Source organism: Phoenix dactylifera, chromosome 13 (assembly GCF_009389715.1).
Source record: "Phoenix dactylifera cultivar Barhee BC4 chromosome 13, palm_55x_up_171113_PBpolish2nd_filt_p, whole genome shotgun sequence".
Taxonomy (NCBI): Eukaryota; Viridiplantae; Streptophyta; class Magnoliopsida; order Arecales; family Arecaceae; genus Phoenix; species Phoenix dactylifera.
Window position 1 is genome coordinate 7,613,455 of NC_052404.1, and position 22,228 is coordinate 7,635,682.

General features: G+C 38.7%; 2 protein-coding genes across 2 annotated transcripts; one reads left to right on the forward strand and one right to left on the reverse strand.

The window, feature by feature from the left end:
• The first annotated feature begins 1,627 nt into the window (after positions 1-1,627).
• Positions 1,628-7,281, forward strand: LOC103709678 (gibberellin 2-beta-dioxygenase 2-like). Its single transcript, XM_008795138.3, has 3 exons — positions 1,628-2,597; positions 4,631-4,988; positions 5,741-7,281. Exons 1-3 carry the CDS (start codon positions 2,215-2,217, stop codon positions 6,011-6,013), a joined length of 1,014 nt encoding a protein of 337 aa, XP_008793360.1. The 5' UTR covers positions 1,628-2,214; the 3' UTR covers positions 6,014-7,281.
• Positions 7,282-7,420: 139 nt separating this feature from the next.
• Positions 7,421-14,748, reverse strand: LOC103709680 (neutral/alkaline invertase 1, mitochondrial). Its single transcript, XM_008795139.4, has 6 exons — positions 13,887-14,748; positions 12,863-13,028; positions 12,541-12,752; positions 8,531-9,024; positions 8,204-8,252; positions 7,421-8,101 (listed from the first exon to the last, which is right to left on the reverse strand). Exons 1-6 carry the CDS (start codon positions 14,649-14,651, stop codon positions 7,775-7,777), a joined length of 2,013 nt encoding a protein of 670 aa, XP_008793361.1. The 5' UTR covers positions 14,652-14,748; the 3' UTR covers positions 7,421-7,774.
• Between the last annotated feature and the right edge of the window lie 7,480 nt (positions 14,749-22,228).

The window sequence follows — 22,228 nt, forward strand, 5'->3', positions numbered from 1 at the left end:
TTCCATTTGAGCGGACCAACCTAGCACGCAACACACCCGATGGCACGTTGATAAGCATGTGGCACCTTGCATGTTAGAGCCCACCATAAACATTAAGCCATACCTTAATTGGGTCCATCCCATGTTCCGAGATAGCCATCTCATTTGGCAAACCATCATTCCATGTGGACTTGAGACATTAGAATATTAAGTATCCTAGGAATCAGCTGCTGGCCAGTGGAACTGGGAGCTCTTAAATCTCCAATTCGCCTTCATTATATTGTGGCCACCCTTTCAATCATTATTAATTTTAAATTTTCATTGAAATTGAAATAAGTATTTTATCGGACACTTCAGCATAGAGCTACACCCTCTTATAAAAACTCTGAAACCAAATATACAAACAATCAGCCCTATAATATTTTGCTTATTTCCATGTAGGAACAGAAAGAAACTTAGTTTCAATATAAGAGGATTATAACCTTATCTCTATACTGTGTTCAAAATCGTTCACGAATAATATGTTTTAAGTTCATCAATGACATACGTTCTTGCTCTAGCATGCTCGTAAACCTAGACTCAACAAGTACACCTTGTATCTAGAAAAATTAACTTCAATTTATCTTAGCTTGCATTCTAATGAATTCAATTCTTTTTGACCAATTTCTTCCAAAATTTTTATAAAAATAGTATGGACAATATAAAAAATTTAAAATTATTAGTCTTTGGAAAAGGCCATTCAAGATAAAAAAAAAGAGGTGCATCAGTGGCTCTCAGCTCAGCCGGCCTTTATCCTACCTTGGACAAATTTCAGTGATCCCCATAAAAATTAGTATCATACTTGAGGCGCGAGCCGGTCTGACTGGTCCGGTCCGGTCACTAAAAACGTAGCAGTTGGTGGTCGAACCGGAAGTAATGCCCGGTCCGACCACCCAAAAAAAAAAAAAATTGTGCGCGCCCAGCGGGGCCCCCCGAGCGGACGATTATGTCCACAAAGGAACAAACACAAACGAAAGGGATCACATGCTCCTTTCATTTTACTTACTTATTTATTTATTTTTGATAGAATAAGGAGGGAATGAAACACTTTTCCTAATTTACTAAATCAAAAAGAAAGAAGGGAAAGAATGTACAAAGAAGCCTTCTTAAGGGGAATGAAATGCAATCAATGATTGGCCACCAAAGAGAACAAGCATCCACAAATCTTGCCATGTCCTTCTTTAGTTCTCTCCAGCCCAAGATGTTCTCAAAGTTGAAGGTGCGGATAGTTTTTTTTTTTCTAAGAATCTAAAAGATCATTTCGTTTCTCTCAAGCTATGTGCCGAAACAAGACCATCAATAGTTGGTCCTAATATCTTCTCAAAGAAGGCTGAAATTTCTTCCTCCTCTGAGTACTTCATGTTGAATGCAAATGGGTTCGTCGTCCTCTAATGTTAAAGACGAGTTTTGAAAGTAGCCCAAATGTTTATGGCAGCCGACATGTTGTCAACACCTCAAAAAGCCTATACTTTATACTTTATAGCATAAATAAAATCTTTTGTTTTTTCTTACATGATAACCTTAACAAATCTAAGGATATAATCCTTCAGAAAATCAATCTCTTGATGGTTCTCATATTGTCTTAATGAAACTCCTATGTCTATGTTGTGATGGATTTTGGGATACAAGAGTGGGTTAAGAAATTTCACTATTTCATAGGAGTAAGTTATTCCTAGATTATGTGGGATAAATAAGTTAGGAGGAGAAAAATAAAGTATTTATGATGTATCGTTTTTTCTGAAATGCCAATTCTGCTCTTGCAAATTTTTCTATACGCTCAAATGATTATTTGACCGAAAAGAGATGGAATAAGCGGGTTAAATAACTTTTATTCCTCCATATTTTGCTTCCAAACGAGCATCCTACTTTGTCCATCTGGTAAAACTTCTGGATCCGGATTCCACCTTACTACATTCATGATAAAATTTAACTCCAATATACGATACCAATACTAGTTCTGAGAAAGAAGCCAAGTCAAAGAAGCAAACATGGCAAAGAGTCTCGTGTGCGATACAGTAGTCCCCTGCTTGTACTTCACAGCCGCCTTCAAGCCCATGACCTCCCCCACAGACCACATTAGATATCGACACCACCCTCCTCACATCCACCTCTATATAACGTCCCTCCGTTCTGTCACTCTTTTTCACTCTTGTAGTATTTATAGATACAAAAACATTAGAGAAGAAGCTATTAACAATGGTGGCGGCGTCTCTAAGCTCCGTGCATGGCGATCACTTTAGGTCACTTGCCATCCCAGTCATCGACCTCTCCTGTCATCGGGCCCTCGTGTCCGAGCTCATCGTGAGGGCCTGCGAGGAGTTCGGTTTCTTTAGAGTGATCAGCCATGGAGTGCCTCACGACGTCGTCTCGCAGATGGAGGCCGCTGCATCAGAATTCTTCTCGCTACCCGTTGCCGAGAAGCAACGAGCCGGTCCTCCGAATCCTCTTGGATATGGGAGCAAGGCCATCGGACGGAATGGAGACTTCGGGGAGGTGGAGTACCTCCTCCTCCACACCAACCCTTCCTCCATCTCCCAACAAGCTGGTATGATATCAAGGAAGAGTCCAACCGATTTCAGGTATTCAATGAACTGATCTCTTTGATGATTGTATGTGTGATGATGCATGGTAGAATAACAAATTATGAGCAGCATCCAAAGAGTGTTGTCCTATGGTAGTGATGCGAATATAGACCGGTTTTGCTTTGCTATAATCTGTTTAGAGCTCAGGAGGAAACCTTAGGTTGTTCTTTTTGTATGTTCATGTTTGTAATGCATGCATGACATTTTATATTGAAGAGTTCAAAAACCAATGTTTCTATGTGTGCATTTTTTGTGATTATCCCCACCAATTCAAACGCCTAGTTATAACATGCCATGAACTGTTTACTCCTAGAATAGTTTAATCGCTTACATATATATATATATATATATATCTTAACCCCTAACCCTTCTCGTAAAGAAAAAAGTTATATATGGGATGGCTTTTGTTTAGACATTAACTTTTCCAACGGAGCCTTTGTAATATGAAAACCAATCAACAATTTTTAAATCCTCCTGAGTATGGTAAATGAAAGGGGGCAAAAAAAGAAAGCAAGAAGAAAAATAAAAAAGCATCGCATTCTTCTTTGACATTTGGGATTACAAAGATGGATCACGTCCTAGTTGAGGCTATTAATTTGCTGGTAATGAACCTTATGGTGGAGGGCCACGATAAACATGCGATGAGTAATGGTAGGGAGGGTATTGGAGACCAATCAATCATTAGTTGGGTTGGTCCTCACGAAGAACAGCATATTTTTTTTTTATTTCTAAGGGCTAAATGACTACAGGTCAAGTGTAAATCTAATGACCGTCGATTATATGCGACGAGTCCAAGCAACTTGGAAGGAGTAGACCCGACATATTATATCGTTTTGGGTGATGCAATGTGTTTCCCCAAACATACTAACGAATTTGAACAATGAAATCAATCCTAATCGGATGTTTCTCACTCCTTGATTGCTAGCAAATAAACAACAAATAGTCTTATGATATACATATATATAGATACTGATTAAAAAAAAGGCCCTGTCATCCACTTAATGGATACATACTTTAGTAAAATGATTCTATTTCATAAGTGTTGTCATGGATCTGAGTCATTCCCAAAGATGATTCTTATTTAATTAGTTCAGAAATCACATCAACTGAAACTATGAAAATGACTACTTTTATTGGAACCAACTAATCTTAATCTTTGATATGAACTAGATCACCTGTATGATTCTGTATATTTGTTTTAGCAGCATAACCCAGCAAGCACCAATCAAGAGTATTTTATTATTTTTTTTATTAAAAAAAAAGGAAGGAAGACTCACCTCAGGTAAATTACCTGAGTCCAAGAAATTTGGGATGCAGCATTCATAGTTGGAACCCACCTCCCTCAAGAAGAAGAGGGGTGTGACCACCAGAGAATCGAACCACCCAATTTAATTAGTTCAAGAATGCCTTACCTCCAGTATATGGAGGTTAGAACACAAAATGAGAGTGCTTCCTAAATCATTGTTAGCCATGGATTCAGAATGCACGACTCAGAATTCGAACTCACCTCCCTCAAGGAGAAGAAGGCCTTCCAATTCGAAGGACTCGGTTTAATTAGTTCAAGCATGCTTTACCTCCTATGGAGGCAGGTCTTTCAATTAATCACTTAAGAGCACAGAAATGAGAGCACTCCCTAAATAGTTGTTAGCCACTATGAACTCAACCTCCACACTGAAGTTAGCACAAATGGCTCGATCACCACCGGATGAGCTGATGGGAGATATTGGGTTAAATCCAACCCAATTGCCCCCATTGCACTTAGAAACACATAAGGATGGCTAGCAAGTCTATCACTTCAAAAGAATGGCAGCAAAAGGTGGTATAAGAATCCCCACAAGCCCCACTAGGGGCATGGTTCAACCGAATGAATAATGCCATATCTTGCCATGCTATCTGGAAAAAGCAAAGCACTGGCAGAAAAACGTACAGCACAAGCTCTTTTCTTCCATGACTACAGTTACTGACGAATTCAATCATCTTTTCTTGCGTTCAAACTTTTAATGTCCAACTTTTTTTGCTTTCATTTACAGCTGTGTGGTGAATGAGTACGTAGAGACTATGCAAAAGCTGGCATGCAAGATACTGGAGCTACTGGCAGAAGGGCTGGGGCTTGGAGACTGTGGGGTATTTAGCAGGCTGATAAGAGAGCGAGAGAATGACTCGTTGCTAAGGCTGAATCACTACCCGCCATGCCATAACAAGGAGGACATGATGAGTGATAGGATTGGATTTGGCGAGCACTCAGACCCTCAGATCATCACTCTCCTCCGATCCAACGACGTGGGAGGACTCCAGATACTCTCTCCCTCATCCTTGGATGGTGCAGTTTGGGTCCCGGTGCCGCCTGACCCTAACACGTTCCATATCATGGTCGGCGATCTGCTTCAGGTTGGTCTCTAAGGTTGGCCTCTGTAGGGTAAGGCTGTCTCTGGAAAATGGGACTGGTGTCCCGGAAAAAAAGTTTTAGCACCTCAAATTCTTTATTCAAAGAATTTGGTATGGACGGTGCTATCTTCTGAAGCCTGAGTAAAGAGCTCCTCTGCAGGCCTTCGATCCATCACCCAAAGGAAAAGTGATGCCTAAATTTGAAACCATGCTTCCACAGATAGGATGCATGACAAGGGAAAAGCTTATTAAAGTCGCAGAGATTGTTAATAAAGTCATACGTGTGCCTAGAAGATAACATTGTCCACTTAGGAAGACCAAAGACCTCCATTTATAGGCCTAGAACAGAAAAATCATAATCCAGATACACTTGGTCTTAAATTCTGGGGTCAGATTAGTTAATTTCTAAAGAGGCTTTACTCTATTAGCATATTATTCAACAACTATTTCTTCATTAACAACTCTACCGCCTTAATTCCACCTTGAGTAAGCTCAATCCCCGGTGGAAAGCTGAAAGACATGTTCGAATTTAATCGACACATTGAATCAACTCAACAATTTGCTTAACCTAATTTTAACTCAAAATGAATCGGCCAAGTTTAGTTACATAAGAACATATCAATTTTCTAAGTTAAATCTAAAGACTTTCTTTTCTGAGTTCATCTCTAACCACCTTCTGACTTACCTCCAATATTCTTCGAGCTTTATCTTTTGTATTGACCAAGCTTTATCTTTTCTATAATATGTTATTGAAGGCTATGACAAATGGAAGACTGGTTAGTGTGAGACACAGGGCCATGGTTGACTCCTACAGCTCAAGGCTCTCCATGGCTTACTTTGGTGCGCCTCCCCTCCATGAATGGATCTCCCCTCTCCCAGAGATGATCACACCCCAAATGCCTCGCTGCTACAAATCCTTTACTTGGGCTGAGTACAAGAAAGCCATGTACTCACTTAGGCTCGGGCACAATCGCCTTGATCTCTTCCGTGCAGATGCAATAGAAGAACATCCTGGGCTGGTAAAATAATAGCAGAGGTTTCCAGGATGACATTTTGTATGAGACTATGTTCTAACGAGGAGGGGGTCCGTTTTTTTGAAGTACTCCCCCAGATTTTGTTCATGTTCGTCTAAATCATCAGGGCTATTTCGAGGAGGGAAGAGCATGCCTTGACAGGATTATCTATCAAGATTTAGCATGTTGTATGTTTTCTAGACTGGGTAAACTTTTTTTCCTCCATATTCTGCAACAATCAGAATAATTTGGTACATGAATCATCATGGTGTCGGTCAAATTTCAAAAGTTAGGGAGAAAAGGTGTCTCGCCCAAGATTGCATCCTTTCCCTTCTCTATGTAATCAATTTTTCCACTATTTCAAAGAAAAGTTAGTGTAACCAGAGATATAGCATAGCATGTAGTTGTAATTGTTGAGCAGAAGAAAGTCTAAATGTAGGAGATGGACATGGTATATGTCTCATAAGGGAGTTCAAAAATGAAGCAACTATTGAGGAATTATATTGATGTAGTTAAATGAAAGATGAAAAAGAAAGATAATGAAAATACAGAGAGTAACATGCACCAAATGTGCTACCAAAAAAACTGGATGTGACCTCTATATGATTTTAACAAATTGCCTAGCGTTTCATAAAAATTCAGCATGCAGGATATAAGCCTGTATCAATCTTGTAATTTATAAGCTAAAACAACACAAATGAAATATCCTCAAAAAACCGAGCAAAAGTGCCAATATAGATGGAATTCAGGCATCAGGGAAGCATATGCTAACCAAAACAAACATTGCTTAAATAGTGGATTAACAACCACTGGCCTGTTAAAAGAAAATCATACTATGACCAACCGATTTTTCAGCACTTAAACAATAAGCAAACAGGACTCTTGCATGCAATCCAAAGCATTTCCACATGATTTACCGAAAAATTATTGCAAGAATCACCCACCTACCTCATAATCAATAATAAACTTGTGAAGCACTACTGGACATAGGTACAGTGGAAAGAGTATGCACCTGTGTCTTTCTTGCAAATGGCTTGTATCCTCTTGTTCTTGAGAGCTCTGATGAAGAGAGAAAATGATGGTACCACTGCAGCATCGGAGGGGTTTAGTGAGCTCAACCATCGTTCTGCTCAGCGACATGCAACAAAGAGGCAAACTGGAGCACCAAAATGCCTACAACAGAGAGCTGCTACATTGACAGCAGCCACAGCAACGGCAACAACAATGATTGGAAATGGGTGACAACTGAATGCTTCATATAGCCTTAGAGGTCTCATGCATGAATCAGCAATGGGTGACAACTGAATGCTTCATATAGCCTTAGAGGTCTCATGCATGAATCAGCAAACATATACTTCTGCTGCAAGAATAGCAGATTAATCCATAAAGCAATACCTGTTGGTCAATGAGAACTCAGACAGCTCAAACCCAACAGGACATATATTAGTTTCATTAAATGTTTTAAGCACCGCAGAACCAAAGAAACCAAGAGATTAATTATAACCAAACAACTTGTCCACCTCTAAAACCATTGTATTGGCAACAATTAGTAGTACTCACATCTATTTTACAAATTCTTAATTGAACTCAAATGTTAGCGGTAACAAAAATATGAATACACATACACCGAGAATCAAGACGAAAGGATAAACCTGACCTTGACCTATAAAGCAAAGGTTGTATTTCTTGTTTTCAGTTTCAAATTAATTGCTATATGTTGATGTTTTCTTCTCTACACGACGAATGCATCCCAAAAATTCAGTCGATTGGGCATGGTTAAACAATAATCTGCGATCTGGCTGCAAGACGGGAGCACTTGGCCCGAGAACTCTTTCTTAGACTACAAATACAGCCTTCAAGAAGCTCAAGATCTTCCTCGCATGTCAAAATCATCGCTATCTCTGGATTTTCCAAAAACATTTTAGAGATGAGGAATCCAGCTATGGTCCATGTCTGATATAGGTGCGACTGCTTTCCAATAAATCTTCCAGTTCGTGTATCATAATATTCTGGCCACTTGTCATTCGAAAGCCGCTTCTCAGCCACTGTAACAGCTCTTTGGGCTAGATCTGGCCTGCCCATCTTAATGCAAGCTAAGGTGAACTGAAATATAAAACAAAAGGAAACAAATGAGATTTACAGTTGCAAAGCTAAAATGCTAAAGAATATACTAAAATTTAAAGAGATTACAAAGAATAACTTTACCTGCCATAATAGTGTAGGCCAAGATCCACCATTGTGATATGACCAAGGACTGCAAAAGTATCATACTACTTGTTAGCAAAAACAATTTATGCCTATTATTCTAAGAATTGATACTTAGAAATCCTGCATCACTAGCAGGGAAAAGTCACTAGTGGTTCTATAGCCACTGAATGCCCATTTAAGATGACTCGAGGTTGCTAACATGAAAATAAAGATGAAGGATGCCTCACGGAAGCATCTCAGAGGCAATCAGAAAGCTGCCAATTATGAAGCATCCATCACATACAGGAACACCAAAGGTTAAAAGCGTGTAAAAGAAACACTTACGTGTTCTTTGGATCACCACCAGTGATTATACGCCATTCCTCATATTCTAAAGCAGGATAACATATTTTAAAAGGCATATTTGCCACAAGATCATCCCATTTATCTTCTATAAGATTGAGAATACCCTCGGCTTGTCTTGGAGTAGCTAGAGAAGAGACTATGGCCCAAAAATTGCCAAGGGAGAAGAACCTAAAGTCCATGTGAGCTGGCTGTAGATTGCCAATAAGGTAGCCTCCTTTCTCAGGAATCCAGTCAGCTAGCCAAGAAGGAATTTGCTCTGGATATATATTGAACTTGTTAACAGCATTATGGGAATATTCTTCAGTTTTGTAGCGATATATCTCATTGATCTTCTTCATATCTATCCAATAGTACTCTCTTATGTGGAAAGAGAGAGCACTAAGCCTGTTATTAATAGCACGGACCAGGTTCTTAGAAGTATCATTGATAGTGATCATTTCACGAGAGCACCGCAGAGCAGAGTAGAATAAAGCCTGTGGAAGGGAATTTTATGCCAATGATGCTAAAGCTTATTGCTAACAATGAAAGACATTTTCCAGAGAATGCTAAGTAAAATATGCATTTTAAGTAACATAAATTGGAGCTACAACAAGGTGATATTCCCATGTAAGTTCCCCTCAAAAAAAAAGAGGCTTTTGCATATATACAACTGTAAATATGCTTTATTGCATATTTACCATTCAAAAGTCACCATTTGCATATATACCCCTGAAATCATCCTGTTTTTGCAAGGATACTCCTTCCACTAGATTTTTGGCTAGCGGTATTAATAATTAACTATTCCAAGTGTAAAATGACAAATTACCCTTTTGCATTAATACTCCTGAAAATTAAATATTTAACTTGCACTGTAAAGGTCTATTTTGCATGAACTTTTCAAGGAAATTAGTGCAAAGGATATAGTATCATTTTGTAATTAATTACTTATTAATGTCCTCAACCAAAAAATCTAATAGAGGGGATATCCTAGCAGAAACAGGATGTTTTAAGGGCATACATGCAAATAGTGATTTGTGAAGGATAGATATGCAAAAAGCTGTATTTGCGGAGGTATACATTAAACGGAAAACAACAAAAGTGTATGCATGGATGAATCAAGCAAAATGCTAGCAAAACTCTCTCAATAAATCTAAATAAAATCCAAAACAGCAATTCTCAACCAATGAAGTAGCAAGTGCCATTACATTCTATTTTAGTGTCCAAAATCCATATATTCTCCTCAAGAAAAATGGAAGCCAACCAGAAATAATCAATGCAAGAGCAATAAGGCTTCACATATTGAATTCCATAATTATTCTCATGATCATGATGTTAGGTTAGAGGATCACAATCAGTGTTTTAAATACTATCTGTATAGTTGCATATGCGGATGCTTTCCCTTCACCAAACTACATTTGCCTATATGTGGTTATTACATGCGTTCATACTGCATTTGGACCAAAAAGTTGGTCCACTTTGTATTATATGGCCATATATGCAGCCCATTTAACATTACGTGACTGCCTATACAGCCCAACTAGCATTTCTAGCCACATGTGCAGCTCACTCTTACGTGAGCCCATATGGATGAAGCAAAACCACACTGATGGTTAGGTTTGAGGTGGGCCCGATATAAGTATTAATAACATTAATATATTAATTATGTTATATATATTAGTATTAGGCATAAAATACTAAGTGTTAGGAACTACTTATTAGTTGTTATTGTTATTAATATTGTAAATGTTTATCAAAAAAAGATTACTATCTATTTTTGTTGTTTCATGAATTATTTAATATGTATTATCTATTTCTAAATAGCTAATTGCATCCTGCATATGCACTATGCGGTCCCTCAACTGCCCGAATATGCAACTGGCCTCTTAACAATTAGGTCATTTGCTTTTATAAGACTATCATACACATGCAAGTCTACTTTTCTATATTTATTTCTTCTAGTACATTCACATGTCGTCAAACAAAATTACAAACACGTTAATAAGGATGGTTCTGCATATCATACAAATTCTCTCAAGGTCAAGGGTCCATATTAATAATGTCATAGTCAAAGATGCCTGACAGACTCGTCAATTGTTACGGTAAAACATTGTATTACAAAGATTTTCCTCAATACAAGTCCAATCACTATGGTGTGAAATAAGGTAACTCTGCCTCAACCTTAATCAGACTTTTAAAATTAAATCTCCTATCATGATATAAGAAGCTGTCTGACTGTGCCAAGACTAATACTAATGGCCCTTATGCCCTTTTACTGTCATATTTACTTAGCTTCAGCCACTAATGTCAGCGTCTAGACAATAACAAGACACACTTGCGTGGTAGTTGCAACACGTCATGCATGTTGCACCATGTCACTGAAATTTCCTACCGTGCAGCACTGTTCAGATGTAAGAAATCCCAAGATTTGGTGTGTCTAGGTAATTACTGCTTGTATCAGCACCAAATTTAACAGTTCTCCATGCCAGTTGACCTATGTATGTTCACACTTTTCGTTTTCCAATAGCCTCAAGCCATACATTGCATTGGTATATAACTTCCTATCAGGCTTCTAAGGCAAAACAACTTATTTCAGGATTCTTCAGCATTGCTGTACAACTTGTTACTGCCCTTTATGATCACTTGCCCTTTACAAATCCCTAACTCTTTATCAAACATATAACTTCTTTTACTTTTAAGCGCTACAAAATCTGGTACAAATTCATAGCATGCATTTATTTTAAATGGTGTATCAGTGTTAGCAAACCAAAGAAAATATCAGAATCATAAGCAACCAAAAAGGAAAATGCATGAAAAGAAAATGACAGTAATTTAAGAGTGTCAAAGCTAATGCAAGTATCCAGTCGAAAAGAGTGTGTTAATCTTCAAATATAACAAGTACAGCATGTTCATACAATCATATGGATTCGTCAAAAAAGTGACACTTCAATTCCATATTGACAGAAATGAAAAACAGGAAATTTTTGTCTCTTATATTTATTTTCTTTGTTAAGCAGGATCCATATCAGTGGGCATTGCCATCAACAGTTGTTACTTCAGCTAGTTGGCACCCTTTCTTAAGGGGCCCTTTAGCGAGATCCAAGGTCCAAACTTGGTGGTCGCACATTACCGCCGCATTGCTGGAAAAAAAAGAGAGAGAAGGAAAAAAAAATTCACTGGGCATTGCCACCAGGCGCTGTCACCTACAAGAGGAGTCTTTAAAAAGAGAGAAGAGAGAGAGATAAAGAGAGAAACAGATACAAAGGAGAGCATACACAAGCAACTTTATAGCAAGCAGAACTAGCACACTTGTACTAGGTAACTTTCATTTTGTTTTGCCCATTTATAATTAGAAGTAATAAAATGTTATAAGCTCAATCAGTGCACAGCGATAAGAGATATAAAGATTTCTGTAGTCACAGCAGTTTTTGTATCAGGCATGATTTCTATTTTACAAAATGACACCTAAAGATTATAAACCCCCTGCACTAGCACACCTATATTAGGTAACTTTTATTTTGTTTTGTCCATTTATAATCAGAACTAATACAATGTTATAAGCTCAATCAGTGCACAATGATAAGAGATAATTTGCATAAAATATGGTGACATTTCTTGTACATAAATTAATCACAAATCTCGTGGCTGTATTGTAAGAACATCTTGGCAGGATAGTAAATGTTTACATCAGACAAAAACAAGAGAGAATCAAAAAAAGAACCTTAAGAGCAAAGCATTAGATACGTTATATGGTCGGGCAATCAATTAGATAGATGTCAAAAAAATGCCCCATAGACCTGACATAATAATGCTATATGCAGGAACTATGTACATCTTTCAGTGTGTCATGTGACTTGTACACCAACAACCAGCATGCTAGGTCTAAATAATCAAGTATTAAGAAAAGTTTATAGTACATAAATGATAGTCATGGCGCAAAACGTGAGTTACAAAATGTTGGTTCAGTGAGAAAAAATAATACTTTACAGAGATTCCATCAAAGCTCAACTTACTTGGATCTCAAGAGGGTGCCCATGAATGCCCATCCGACGGTCTATCATACATGAGCCATCAGTGACTAGAAGAGAAGGGAACATGTCAAAGCCATCTGACAAACATAAATTCAGGATCAATTTAATGCCTGTTTGTACATCCACTCTCTCTTGTAATGTGTAATCTCCTGTGATCTTTCCATAAGCTCGCAGCAAAATAATCCACCACAGTCCTGCAAAATTAAAGATAAGAATTAGAAGCCTTTTACAGGGCATCATGTCATGTAACTGCATTTCATTATATTGTTGTACAAAACTGTAGAGAGCTTCATCTTGAGCTTACCAGAATCAACTGGTGCTACACGCCCAATTGCTGACTCTCCAAAGTCAGGGTCCAAAACCTCCTCAAAGGCTTCATTGCTTCCATCCAAAGGAACAGTTCTAACCTTAAAACTAGCAGGCATCAAACCTTGTCCAGGACTGTAGCAATCCACAGTCTTCTCCCAGCTCTGATACTCACATAGAATACAAGAACATTAACATGACCAACAAACTGAGAGAGTGAGAGAGAGAGTTAATTCATGATGATTATGAAGTCAAAGGGGCCTATTGTTCAAAAGGGTCTAGAAACAGATAGGATGCAGGTGCAGGCTTTTAGTCTAGAATTATTGACATGGGTTCAAAGTTCAGCATGATAATGCTAAATCCTGATTGTGGCTCTTAAAAGAATGTATTTGGTTATCTATTGTATTAATGCTCTGAGGAAATAATTTGCCTAGGAACCAGTGTAATTAGAATCTTCATTTAAGAGGTCATTAAAGTGTGCAACCTTAAGCATGAGGTGCTTCAATGAGGTTGAAGTTCCTGATCATAGCATCATGTTAGCAATACATGCTAGCAACTCTTTTTACTTCAGTGCAGTAGCAAGACATAGAAATTTCTAGACGAACCAAGTTTATCCCACTCACTTACAGCTTCTATCTGAAACCCAACTAATGCAACATTAACAGAATTAAAAGATCTACATCTATGGAAATATGACAGATCGAGTGCTAATAGAAGAGGCATGATGCAGCGAAAATGGGAAACACTTTGTCAGTACCATTATCCATGATACCATGGTTAAATGTTTGCAAAGCATCGCCCATACCAGCCAATGAACGAGAAACCATAACAACATTGATTTCTAATTTAGCCATAATTTTGAAAAAAAATAAAGACAGGCATGGTGGAAAGAATAAAATTTTAAGCAGAAAATATGACCGAACTACAATCAGTTAGAAGTGAATCGAGATGCAATAATTTCACACCACTAGAACAAGAAAGAACTGGAACAAAGAGGGAATGGAAAAAGGCACGATTTTTACCTGAAGCTGCAAGGTGTGGAGGAGAAAGTTGCGGACAACATCGCTCTCCCCCTTGAGAAGAAACGCTATTGCGGCGGGAACGAAGTCTCTGATGAATACCTGGTCGTAATTGAGCTGGTTCAACGCCGTCGGGTCATTGGCGGCCACAGTCCCTACTGGGCTCCCACAGTAGCTCACCACCGCTTTGTTCAAAAGCCTCCACGCCTCCTTCTCCACCTCCGACACCTCCCTCTCCTTCCCCACCTCCAAATTTCCCCCCGATTCCTCCAAATTACCAACTCCACCATCGAGAGATCCCTTCTTTTCCACCATCGCCGCCGGTTCGCGTTCCACTTCCTCTTTCACCGCCTCTTTTAGGGCTTCCGCCTCGACGTTCTCGAGCACGAGGGGCTTCACGGCCATGCCCTGGATGTAGACCCTATCAAAGGCCTTGTCTCCGCCGCCGGGGAACGGCTCCGCGGAGGTGGAGAAGTGGCGGAGGTCCGAGACGGCGGCGGGGATTCCCAGAATGCCCCTGTGGCTCGGGGGAGCGGAGGGGCGGGGCCGGGCGGGTTCGGCGGGGCGGTGGAGGCGGTGGAGGGAGTGGTGGTCGGCGGCGGAGGGCAGGCGGTGGGGGCATTTCGGGAAGAATCCGACAGTTCTGGAACAACCGATCAAGAGTCGGCGGCAGGGTTTGAGGGTGGAGATCGCCATGGAGGAGGGGAACAGGAGGGAAGGATTCAAGAAGAAGAAACGAGATGGAAGACTGGATTTTTTAGGAAGCATGGTCGCGTTGTGGGGGTATAAATGGAAATAAATCTAGGAAAGAACGGGAAGTGGAAGAAATGGAGAACATCCAGCGGCTCGCAAATCCATAGATTTGAAACGCGGCAATGCGTGTGGCCTGGCGATAGGACTCGTTTGGTCGGTGAAAAATATTTTCTCTTGCTGAAATATTATTTTTGAAAAATTGATACCCAATATAAAATGTCCAAAAAAAATATATTTAATTATAAAAATAATATATTTTAGAACGATTTATATTTAATTAATCATTTATTTTTTAATATATATATAATATATATATATATTATATTTTTAATAAAAATTTTTGTCGCATCCTATTTAAAAATTTAAGAACATATTTAGAAAAAAAAAATTAGACTTACGTGCGTTCCACATAATTTTTTTTATAAAATATGTAAATTTTATTCAGATAAAAAATTATTTAAAAAAAGCTAAATATGGAGAGGCCATTGTGGCCTATCGTTAACTTCGCTGCCAGAGTTTTGCCACGCCGTGCATAAGATCCACAAGGGCAAATGTGCCCTTTTATGAGTACTCTTCATCTCTGGCAAACGGGTGGTTCTATAATCTATATACACCCCCCCTATTGCTCAGGACACCCCCCAAAAATTAAAAAAAAATTAAATACTCTCTACACCCCCCCATTTGCTAAGGACACCCCTAAAAAATTAAAAATTCCTAAATTACCCCCCACCCTCCCCACCCCCTCACCTAAATTGCTCTCTACACCCCCCAAAACCCCCCCTACCCCGCTCTTCCCCTCCAAAACACCTCGCCAACGCCCAAAACCCCCCCGTTCCCCCTTCTCCCTCTCGTCGCCGGCATTCTCCCGATCTCCGACCACCTCGCCGGCTTCTCCCGAAACCACCTCGCCGGCTTCTCCCGAAATTTTTTTTTTTCACGGTTCGTGCTCCGTTCGGCACTGGATCGCCGAACAAAAGGCTTCTGTTCGGCTGAACAGTGCCGGACAGAAGCCTTCTGTTCGGCACTGTGCAGCCGAACAGATCTGTTCGGTTGAGGGTTGCCGAACAGAAGGCTTCTGTTCGGCACTGTTCAGCCGAACAGAAGCCTTTTGTTCGGCGATCCAGTGCCGAACGGAGCACGAACCGTGAAAAAAAAACATTTCGGGAGAAGCCGGCGAGGTGGTTCCGGGAGAAGTCGGCGAGGTGGTCGGAGATCGGGAGAATGCCGGCGACGAGAGGGAGAAGGGGGAACGGGGGAGGAGGGGTTTAAGGGGGGTTTGAGGGGTATTTTTTTTTTTCTTTTCAAAACGAAACGGAGGAGGAGGAAGGGGGGGTGTATGAGAAAATTTCAAGGGCAATATGGTAATTACACTAAAGGTTAGTTTGGGTATTTTTTTTTGGTTTTTGGGGGGTGTCCTGAGCAATAGGGGGTGTATATAGAACTATCCCTGGCAAACAGAATAAATACTAAAAATAAATAATAATTTTATTTGCATATTTTAGTCTTATACAGATATATTTGTAGATAAGATAATTTATTCTGCTGACTATTATTTGTTGTTAGAGGTGGCAAAAATTAACTTGACGCAAAAGCTTCGGCTTGACTCAACTTGGTTTGGATGGGGCATTTTTTAGTTTGAGCCAAGCATAGCTCAAACTTTTTAACTTGAATCTTAAATAACTAGTTATTCGGTGCTTCAACCTCACTCAAGTCATGAAGGCAGAGACCCATTAGAACCTAGAAAGTACACGTCCGGCTAAAGCATGACCTTGGATAAGGATCTAACGAGTGCTCCTTTTAGAAAAAAAAAACATTTATTTAATTCATATTGAAAAACATGTCATGAGATGTGAAGTTGGAATAGATTGGTAAGATATCAAGCTTTGTAAATTAGATAGGATTATGGGTCAAATGTTATAAAATTGGGTTGTGATGGTTAACCCGTGGATGAGAATGGTTTGAAGAGTCATGACCCGATATCGGGTCAATTGAATATGGGTCATGGTCTATATGTTGTTAGAGCCTCACTCTAACTCGACCTGACCCAATCTACTCATTGCCGCCCCGGGTATGTTGATAACCAAGTAAGGTGTGTATTATTATCCTTGAGACAATCGTTTTGGGCCTGTGGTGGGTTATAGCCAAGTGTGTTAATATATTGGGCCTCCATTGGGCTTTAGTAAAGCGTGGGGTGTCCCGGTGGCTATATATTTTAGGTGTGGGCTGGCCCCATACTATCATTATAGTGTTTGGAGCCTCCTGGCTGGTGGGCCCATGCTAAATTTTATGGCAAAATAGTCATGATTTGAACGACACTCCCAAGGAGAGTGAAATATTTTGTTGATTAAGAGGAGGAGCATCGAACTTGTTGGATGGGCTCAGAATGAGCTATTGTGGATCAACCAAGAGCTTGCTTTCTCGGGCTGGGCCAGAATGCGACTAGGAAGCTGCACTTAAGCCATCATAACGAACGAAGCCCGTGCATTTTTTTGGGCGAACGAACCCGTGTATAACCCCTCTTGCATCAGAGTTCTTAAACCTTAGTCGTAGAAAAGCAAAATATGTAGTGCTCCATCTTTGATCACTATCTATGGCGATGTACAGCCCACCACCCTAATTGTCTGTAATTCTGCTGTGCCACATAGTTCGTGATGAAGGTATTCCATGAATTTAAAGTTTGCATCATAGAAGACCCTATTAAGGGTGCGCAAAAAACAGACTAAACCACAAACCCAATCCGAAGTGGTCTTTACATTTCAGTCTATTTTTTTTTTAAAAAAAAATGGTTTGGTTTTGGTTTGAGAGAGTTTCGAACTGAAAAAATTTAGCTCGGTTTCGATTTAAATTTTCAGCAAACCGATTCAAACCGACCCGATCCGACTCAACTATGTCTCTCTATATATATGCAAACTGACCTAACTCAACTTGAGCTATATATGTCTATATATGTATGTTTCAATTTTTAAGTTTTATTTTTTTCTTTTATACATAAAATAGAATATCAATCCGATAAACCAAACTAATTTTTTTAGGTCGATTTTAAGCAATTTTTGCAGATAGATGGTTTGGTTTCAATTTTATAAAACCAGTTTAAACCGATTTGTTTTGGGTTTAGCTCCAAATCGATCCAATCCAACCTGCGCATAACCCTAGACCCTACCAACACCTAATTGTGTCGCTTACCAGTACGTTAGTGAGCATGTGTGACCTAAGTGAGCTCAGTTGGTCAGTTTTAATACATGTTTATGACCTAAATAAGGAAGAAGGCCAAGCCAGCAAATAAGCAAATGCACAGCTCCTATGATCATTAGGGCTTTCAAGACCATCTTAATCAAGTCGAACACCAAGATAACAATTTCATGGTGTGCCAGCCAATGGCAAATCAAGAGAAACCAACAACAGCCTGGCCTGTGGGAGAGGAGAGGTGTAGATCATTCAAATTAATTATAAAGAGCCATGGGCATCCGATGTTCACTCCTGAGAACATAAATTACCATGATACAAATCAGATGTGAGTGATTCATTGCAATCTGATGCAATTCAAGCAACACTATGAGATATTTTAGGCCTGACATGGCTATCATGTAACATGTATGGGCTCTTGTTGCCAGAGCCATAGACTGCAAGCAAGACTACACATGCCACATCCATGCACGTAATTGCTTTCACTTGCTCCAACATCCACAGAAGGCAAGAGAATTTGGAAACAATCAACGCATGCTTGAATGTCCAAGGTCATGAACAAGAACATTTAAGGAGCAGAGGAATATGGCTTTCCAGTCAAGATAATCTATGGAGCAGGAGTGGAAGCAGATCCATTTCCAGGACCGAATATGATATCGAAAGCTACCAATCCCTGCTTTCAAAAGGGTCACGTACCCAACTCCATATCTAACATCAGACAATTTCAGGTAGCAAACTAGTAGTCACATTAATGCAAACGAATCTTACGTATCTTTCTCCTAACATTCAGCTTCCTTCTCATTGCCAAAATTAAATGCATGATAAAGAAAATGTTGGAAAAATTCAATCAAAAATAATAATGCCGCATACTTTTTTTTTTCTCTTTGTATAATTAAATAAAATATCACTCACCAAGCAACAATAAGTTCTACCATTTATTTCAGTAATTAACAAGCAAAATAATCAAACAATCCCAAAAAAAAAGACAACACAATTTTTTTAGCTTAAAAAATCCTTCGGTGTGAAAGAAAAAACCACAGAAACTAGTCCAGCAAAAAACTTCTACTATTTAGAATAATAAGATTATAATAAATTCTCTTTAGTTTAACTAGAGGCTGCACAAATATCAATAAAATTTAATCTTGACTTTTATAATAAAACCATTCATCAGCAATAAGGCGGATTTCGACAATAAACAGCAAAATAAAGTGTTAATGTTTAAAATAATCAATGGATAAGACTTTGTAATTAGATCCAAATCGTTTAATCTGTAGCTCTCAATGCCAGAAATAGAAATTTCAACCAAATTTGAATAAAATCAACTACCTGATCATCCAACAAAGTAACACCCTTTTTTGTCTTTTTTTTTTTTCCTGCAATCTATATTATTCGATTTTTCATGGTTACCTAGCTGTTTTCGAAAACATAAATACTGCCACATTATCTTATTTTTATTATTTTTAAATAATGTAGGTTCCACAGGAGGAGGGACCACGCTAACACCAACCCACCACAACAGTCTAATCAATACCTTCCTTGACATCATGAACTCACATCTCGGACTCACCATGAAAGCCGCCCTTCCCATGTTAGTCCCTCGCTGGGATAAGGTATCCAGGGCCCCAAACTAACTTGTGGCTCCCAGTGGTTGCTGCATAGAAGGGAATAAGAGTGCTCTTTTGGTGGATTCCTTGGAATCCTAATCATTGGTGGAGGAAAAAGGAGGCAACTTCAACATATATCCATGCTAAAATTGTTGCGGTTTGGCAATACCTTCTAAGCACAATTAGAAATACCTTGGTGGATAGGCGCTATACGGTTCGAGGTATCCCGTCGTCGGATATGTGGATGGGGTGATGAGAAGCACCGCCAACCTTTCACGCAAGAGTTTAGGAAACAGAAGTTAATATTATGAATATATAAAAAAAAGTTCTGGCTAGTGTCAAGAATGCCCAACCACAAATGGTGCAATGAATGCTGTGTTGATATCTATTGCCACAAACAGATGTTGTGTTCGTCGAAGATATAGCTCTTAATGGCAATCAAAGGTCAAAGGTCATGAATAATTTGGATAAGGTTTGTTGTTGGTTCTGGTTATAATCTTAATGCATATGGTTTTTGGTTATCTTAGCATGATATATACTACTTTGTATTGCGTGTGCTTTGAGGAAATCTAGCTACCTTATGGATTAGTATGGGGTTAATTTATTTTAGGTGCTTCAAGAAATGCGAGAAAATTATTTACTCCCATGCAGGTTATACGACATGGCAACGTGAATGATACGTAAGCGATTAATTAGGATGCATGGGAAATGTACTAAATAGTTTACTAACAAAGGTAATGTGAAACCTTTGGAGAAAAGCTATATTGAGTGCTCAGGCATTCCTTAGCTACAAGTAAAGTGCATTAGTGCACGAATCTTGCTCCATGATGTGAATGGCATTTTATTGATGGAAGAACATCCCAATAAATCATAGCATCGTGTCAAGTTTTCATGAGATATATAGGTAGCTTCCTCTTCAAATAAGAGATCTCACAGTTATATTTGAATGATGATATATATTTTTCAAATAAATAAATAAAACATCGAATAATTTTACATATTTAAAATACATACATAAATGTGAGATGGGTCAGACCTAGCTCTAGGGAAGGAGATTGGACATGAAACTCTAAATTCTCTTCGATGGAGCCGCATCTCTATGATCGATATCTCTCACATTTGGGGATAAGAAGGGGACCATATACCATCACTGAAAAGAAAATGCTTTGTGACTACTTGTGAGAGATTTTGTGAGAGCAAGCACAAGTTTGAAACGTGACTTTCAATGATGCAGAGAAGTTGTCTTGTTTTCTATGTTTTTGGGAGGCGAGAGCAATGGTGCATGGGTCAAAGCGTGAAATGCGGCAGTTTTGGCATCAAATGAGTTGGTCTGGGCCATGCAGTTTTGTTCCCACGCGAGCTTGTAAGCAGGCATGTTGCCATAAAGTACGAGGGAGATAACTTGCAAGAGCCAAAATTTATGTAGATGTGGGGACATACATTCCATCGGTTCATGGAACGAGCAAGAGCCAAAATTAGATACATATACAAATGGACATGAAATGTCTAAAACAAGGGTGGAGTTAGGATTTTTATGGAGGAGGCAAGAGATCCAAAAGCAAATAAAAAAACCAAACCTTTCCTCTGCCCCTAACAAGTGCCCATTCATGTGGTTCATTTTTATGATTTTTCGATAGTTGATATATTTCAAACTCGTTTGGTTCGCCAGAAAAAGAAAAGAGAAAAGTGAGGTCGACTAAAAAATAAAGAGATGCCTCATATTTGGTTGGAGTTGTCTAAAAAAAGATGAAAAAATAACTTTTCTATGGAAATAAGATTCCATATGTAATGAGAAAGAAAATTCATACAATATACAGAAAAGTCTAATTCCAATCAGGTAAAAATTCGAATAATTTTTTTCTCAAAAGCATCCTTAAGCTTTTAGATGAAATGGAATAAGATCTTTGTTTTTTTTATTAAGAGCATAATAAATATTCTACAAAAATAAATGCTCAATCAAATATAAACCACCGTGAAATGTGTCATTTTTCATTGCCAACCAAATATAAAAAATTATTTTTCTAGACAATATATATATATATATATAGCATTAGTTTTTCAAAAAAAAAATTCTAATAAAAAAAAATTCTTTCCAAAACCAAATAATAGGGAAAGGACTCGAATGAATTATTTGGACAGGCACTTTTCTCAATTGTTTGCACAACTGGATGAGAGACAATTATCAAAATGTACTATAAGTAATCCTTTTAAAAAAAAATCGGATTTTTTATAGGTGGGAAAAGCAAAGGAATGGGCAAAGCATAAATTTTTTTCCCAACCAGATTTTTTATACTAGAAGCAACATCTCACGTCACTTGTGACTAGATACGAGGCTTTTGTATTATCTATAGTAGATTCAGATATGTAGCTCGCCGTACATGAATGTGTATGGTGAGAAAGCTACTATGGTCAAGGTCAAAAATTAGCCTAATATGTCAGTGCTCCATCCACTACTAAATACTGGTGCAAATAATACAAAACCTCTGACCATAACTATTGAAAGCACTCATGCAAGTCATGCATCTACAATTTTTGCACCCGCTAAGGCTAGAAAGTGATTCAATCCCTCGCCATGTTAGACAAGGATGTCATGGGAAGGCATGCATCAAATCCATGGAGACATATAAATAGCACAAATGAAGGTGACGCCGGAAATTAGGAAGCTCAAAGACATGTACGTAGCAGTCTCTGATATAAATCCAATGCTATATTCTCCGGATCAAAAGAGAAATCAGTGAAGTGAAGCAACCATCTTATTATATCTATCAATGTAACTTCAAAGGGGAAAAAAAAAATCTAATCGGA

Excerpts from the sequence above, each read along its gene's own strand:
- LOC103709678 (XM_008795138.3), top strand. The coding sequence starts at position 2,215 with ATGGTGGCGGCGTCTCTAAGCTCCGTGCATGGCGATCACTTTAGGTCA. Across the intron at positions 2,598-4,630 it reads AAGAGTCCAACCGATTTCAG|CTGTGTGGTGAATGAGTACG; the intron begins GTATTCAATGAA and ends TTTCATTTACAG. Across the intron at positions 4,989-5,740 it reads TGGTCGGCGATCTGCTTCAG|GCTATGACAAATGGAAGACT; the intron begins GTTGGTCTCTAA and ends ATGTTATTGAAG.
- LOC103709680 (XM_008795139.4), bottom strand. The coding sequence starts at position 14,651 with ATGCTTCCTAAAAAATCCAGTCTTCCATCTCGTTTCTTCTTCTTGAAT. Across the intron at positions 12,753-12,862 it reads TGTAGCACCAGTTGATTCTG|GACTGTGGTGGATTATTTTG; the intron begins GTAAGCTCAAGA and ends TTAATTTTGCAG. Across the intron at positions 9,025-12,540 it reads GGCACCCTCTTGAGATCCAA|GCTTTATTCTACTCTGCTCT; the intron begins GTAAGTTGAGCT and ends TCCCTTCCACAG.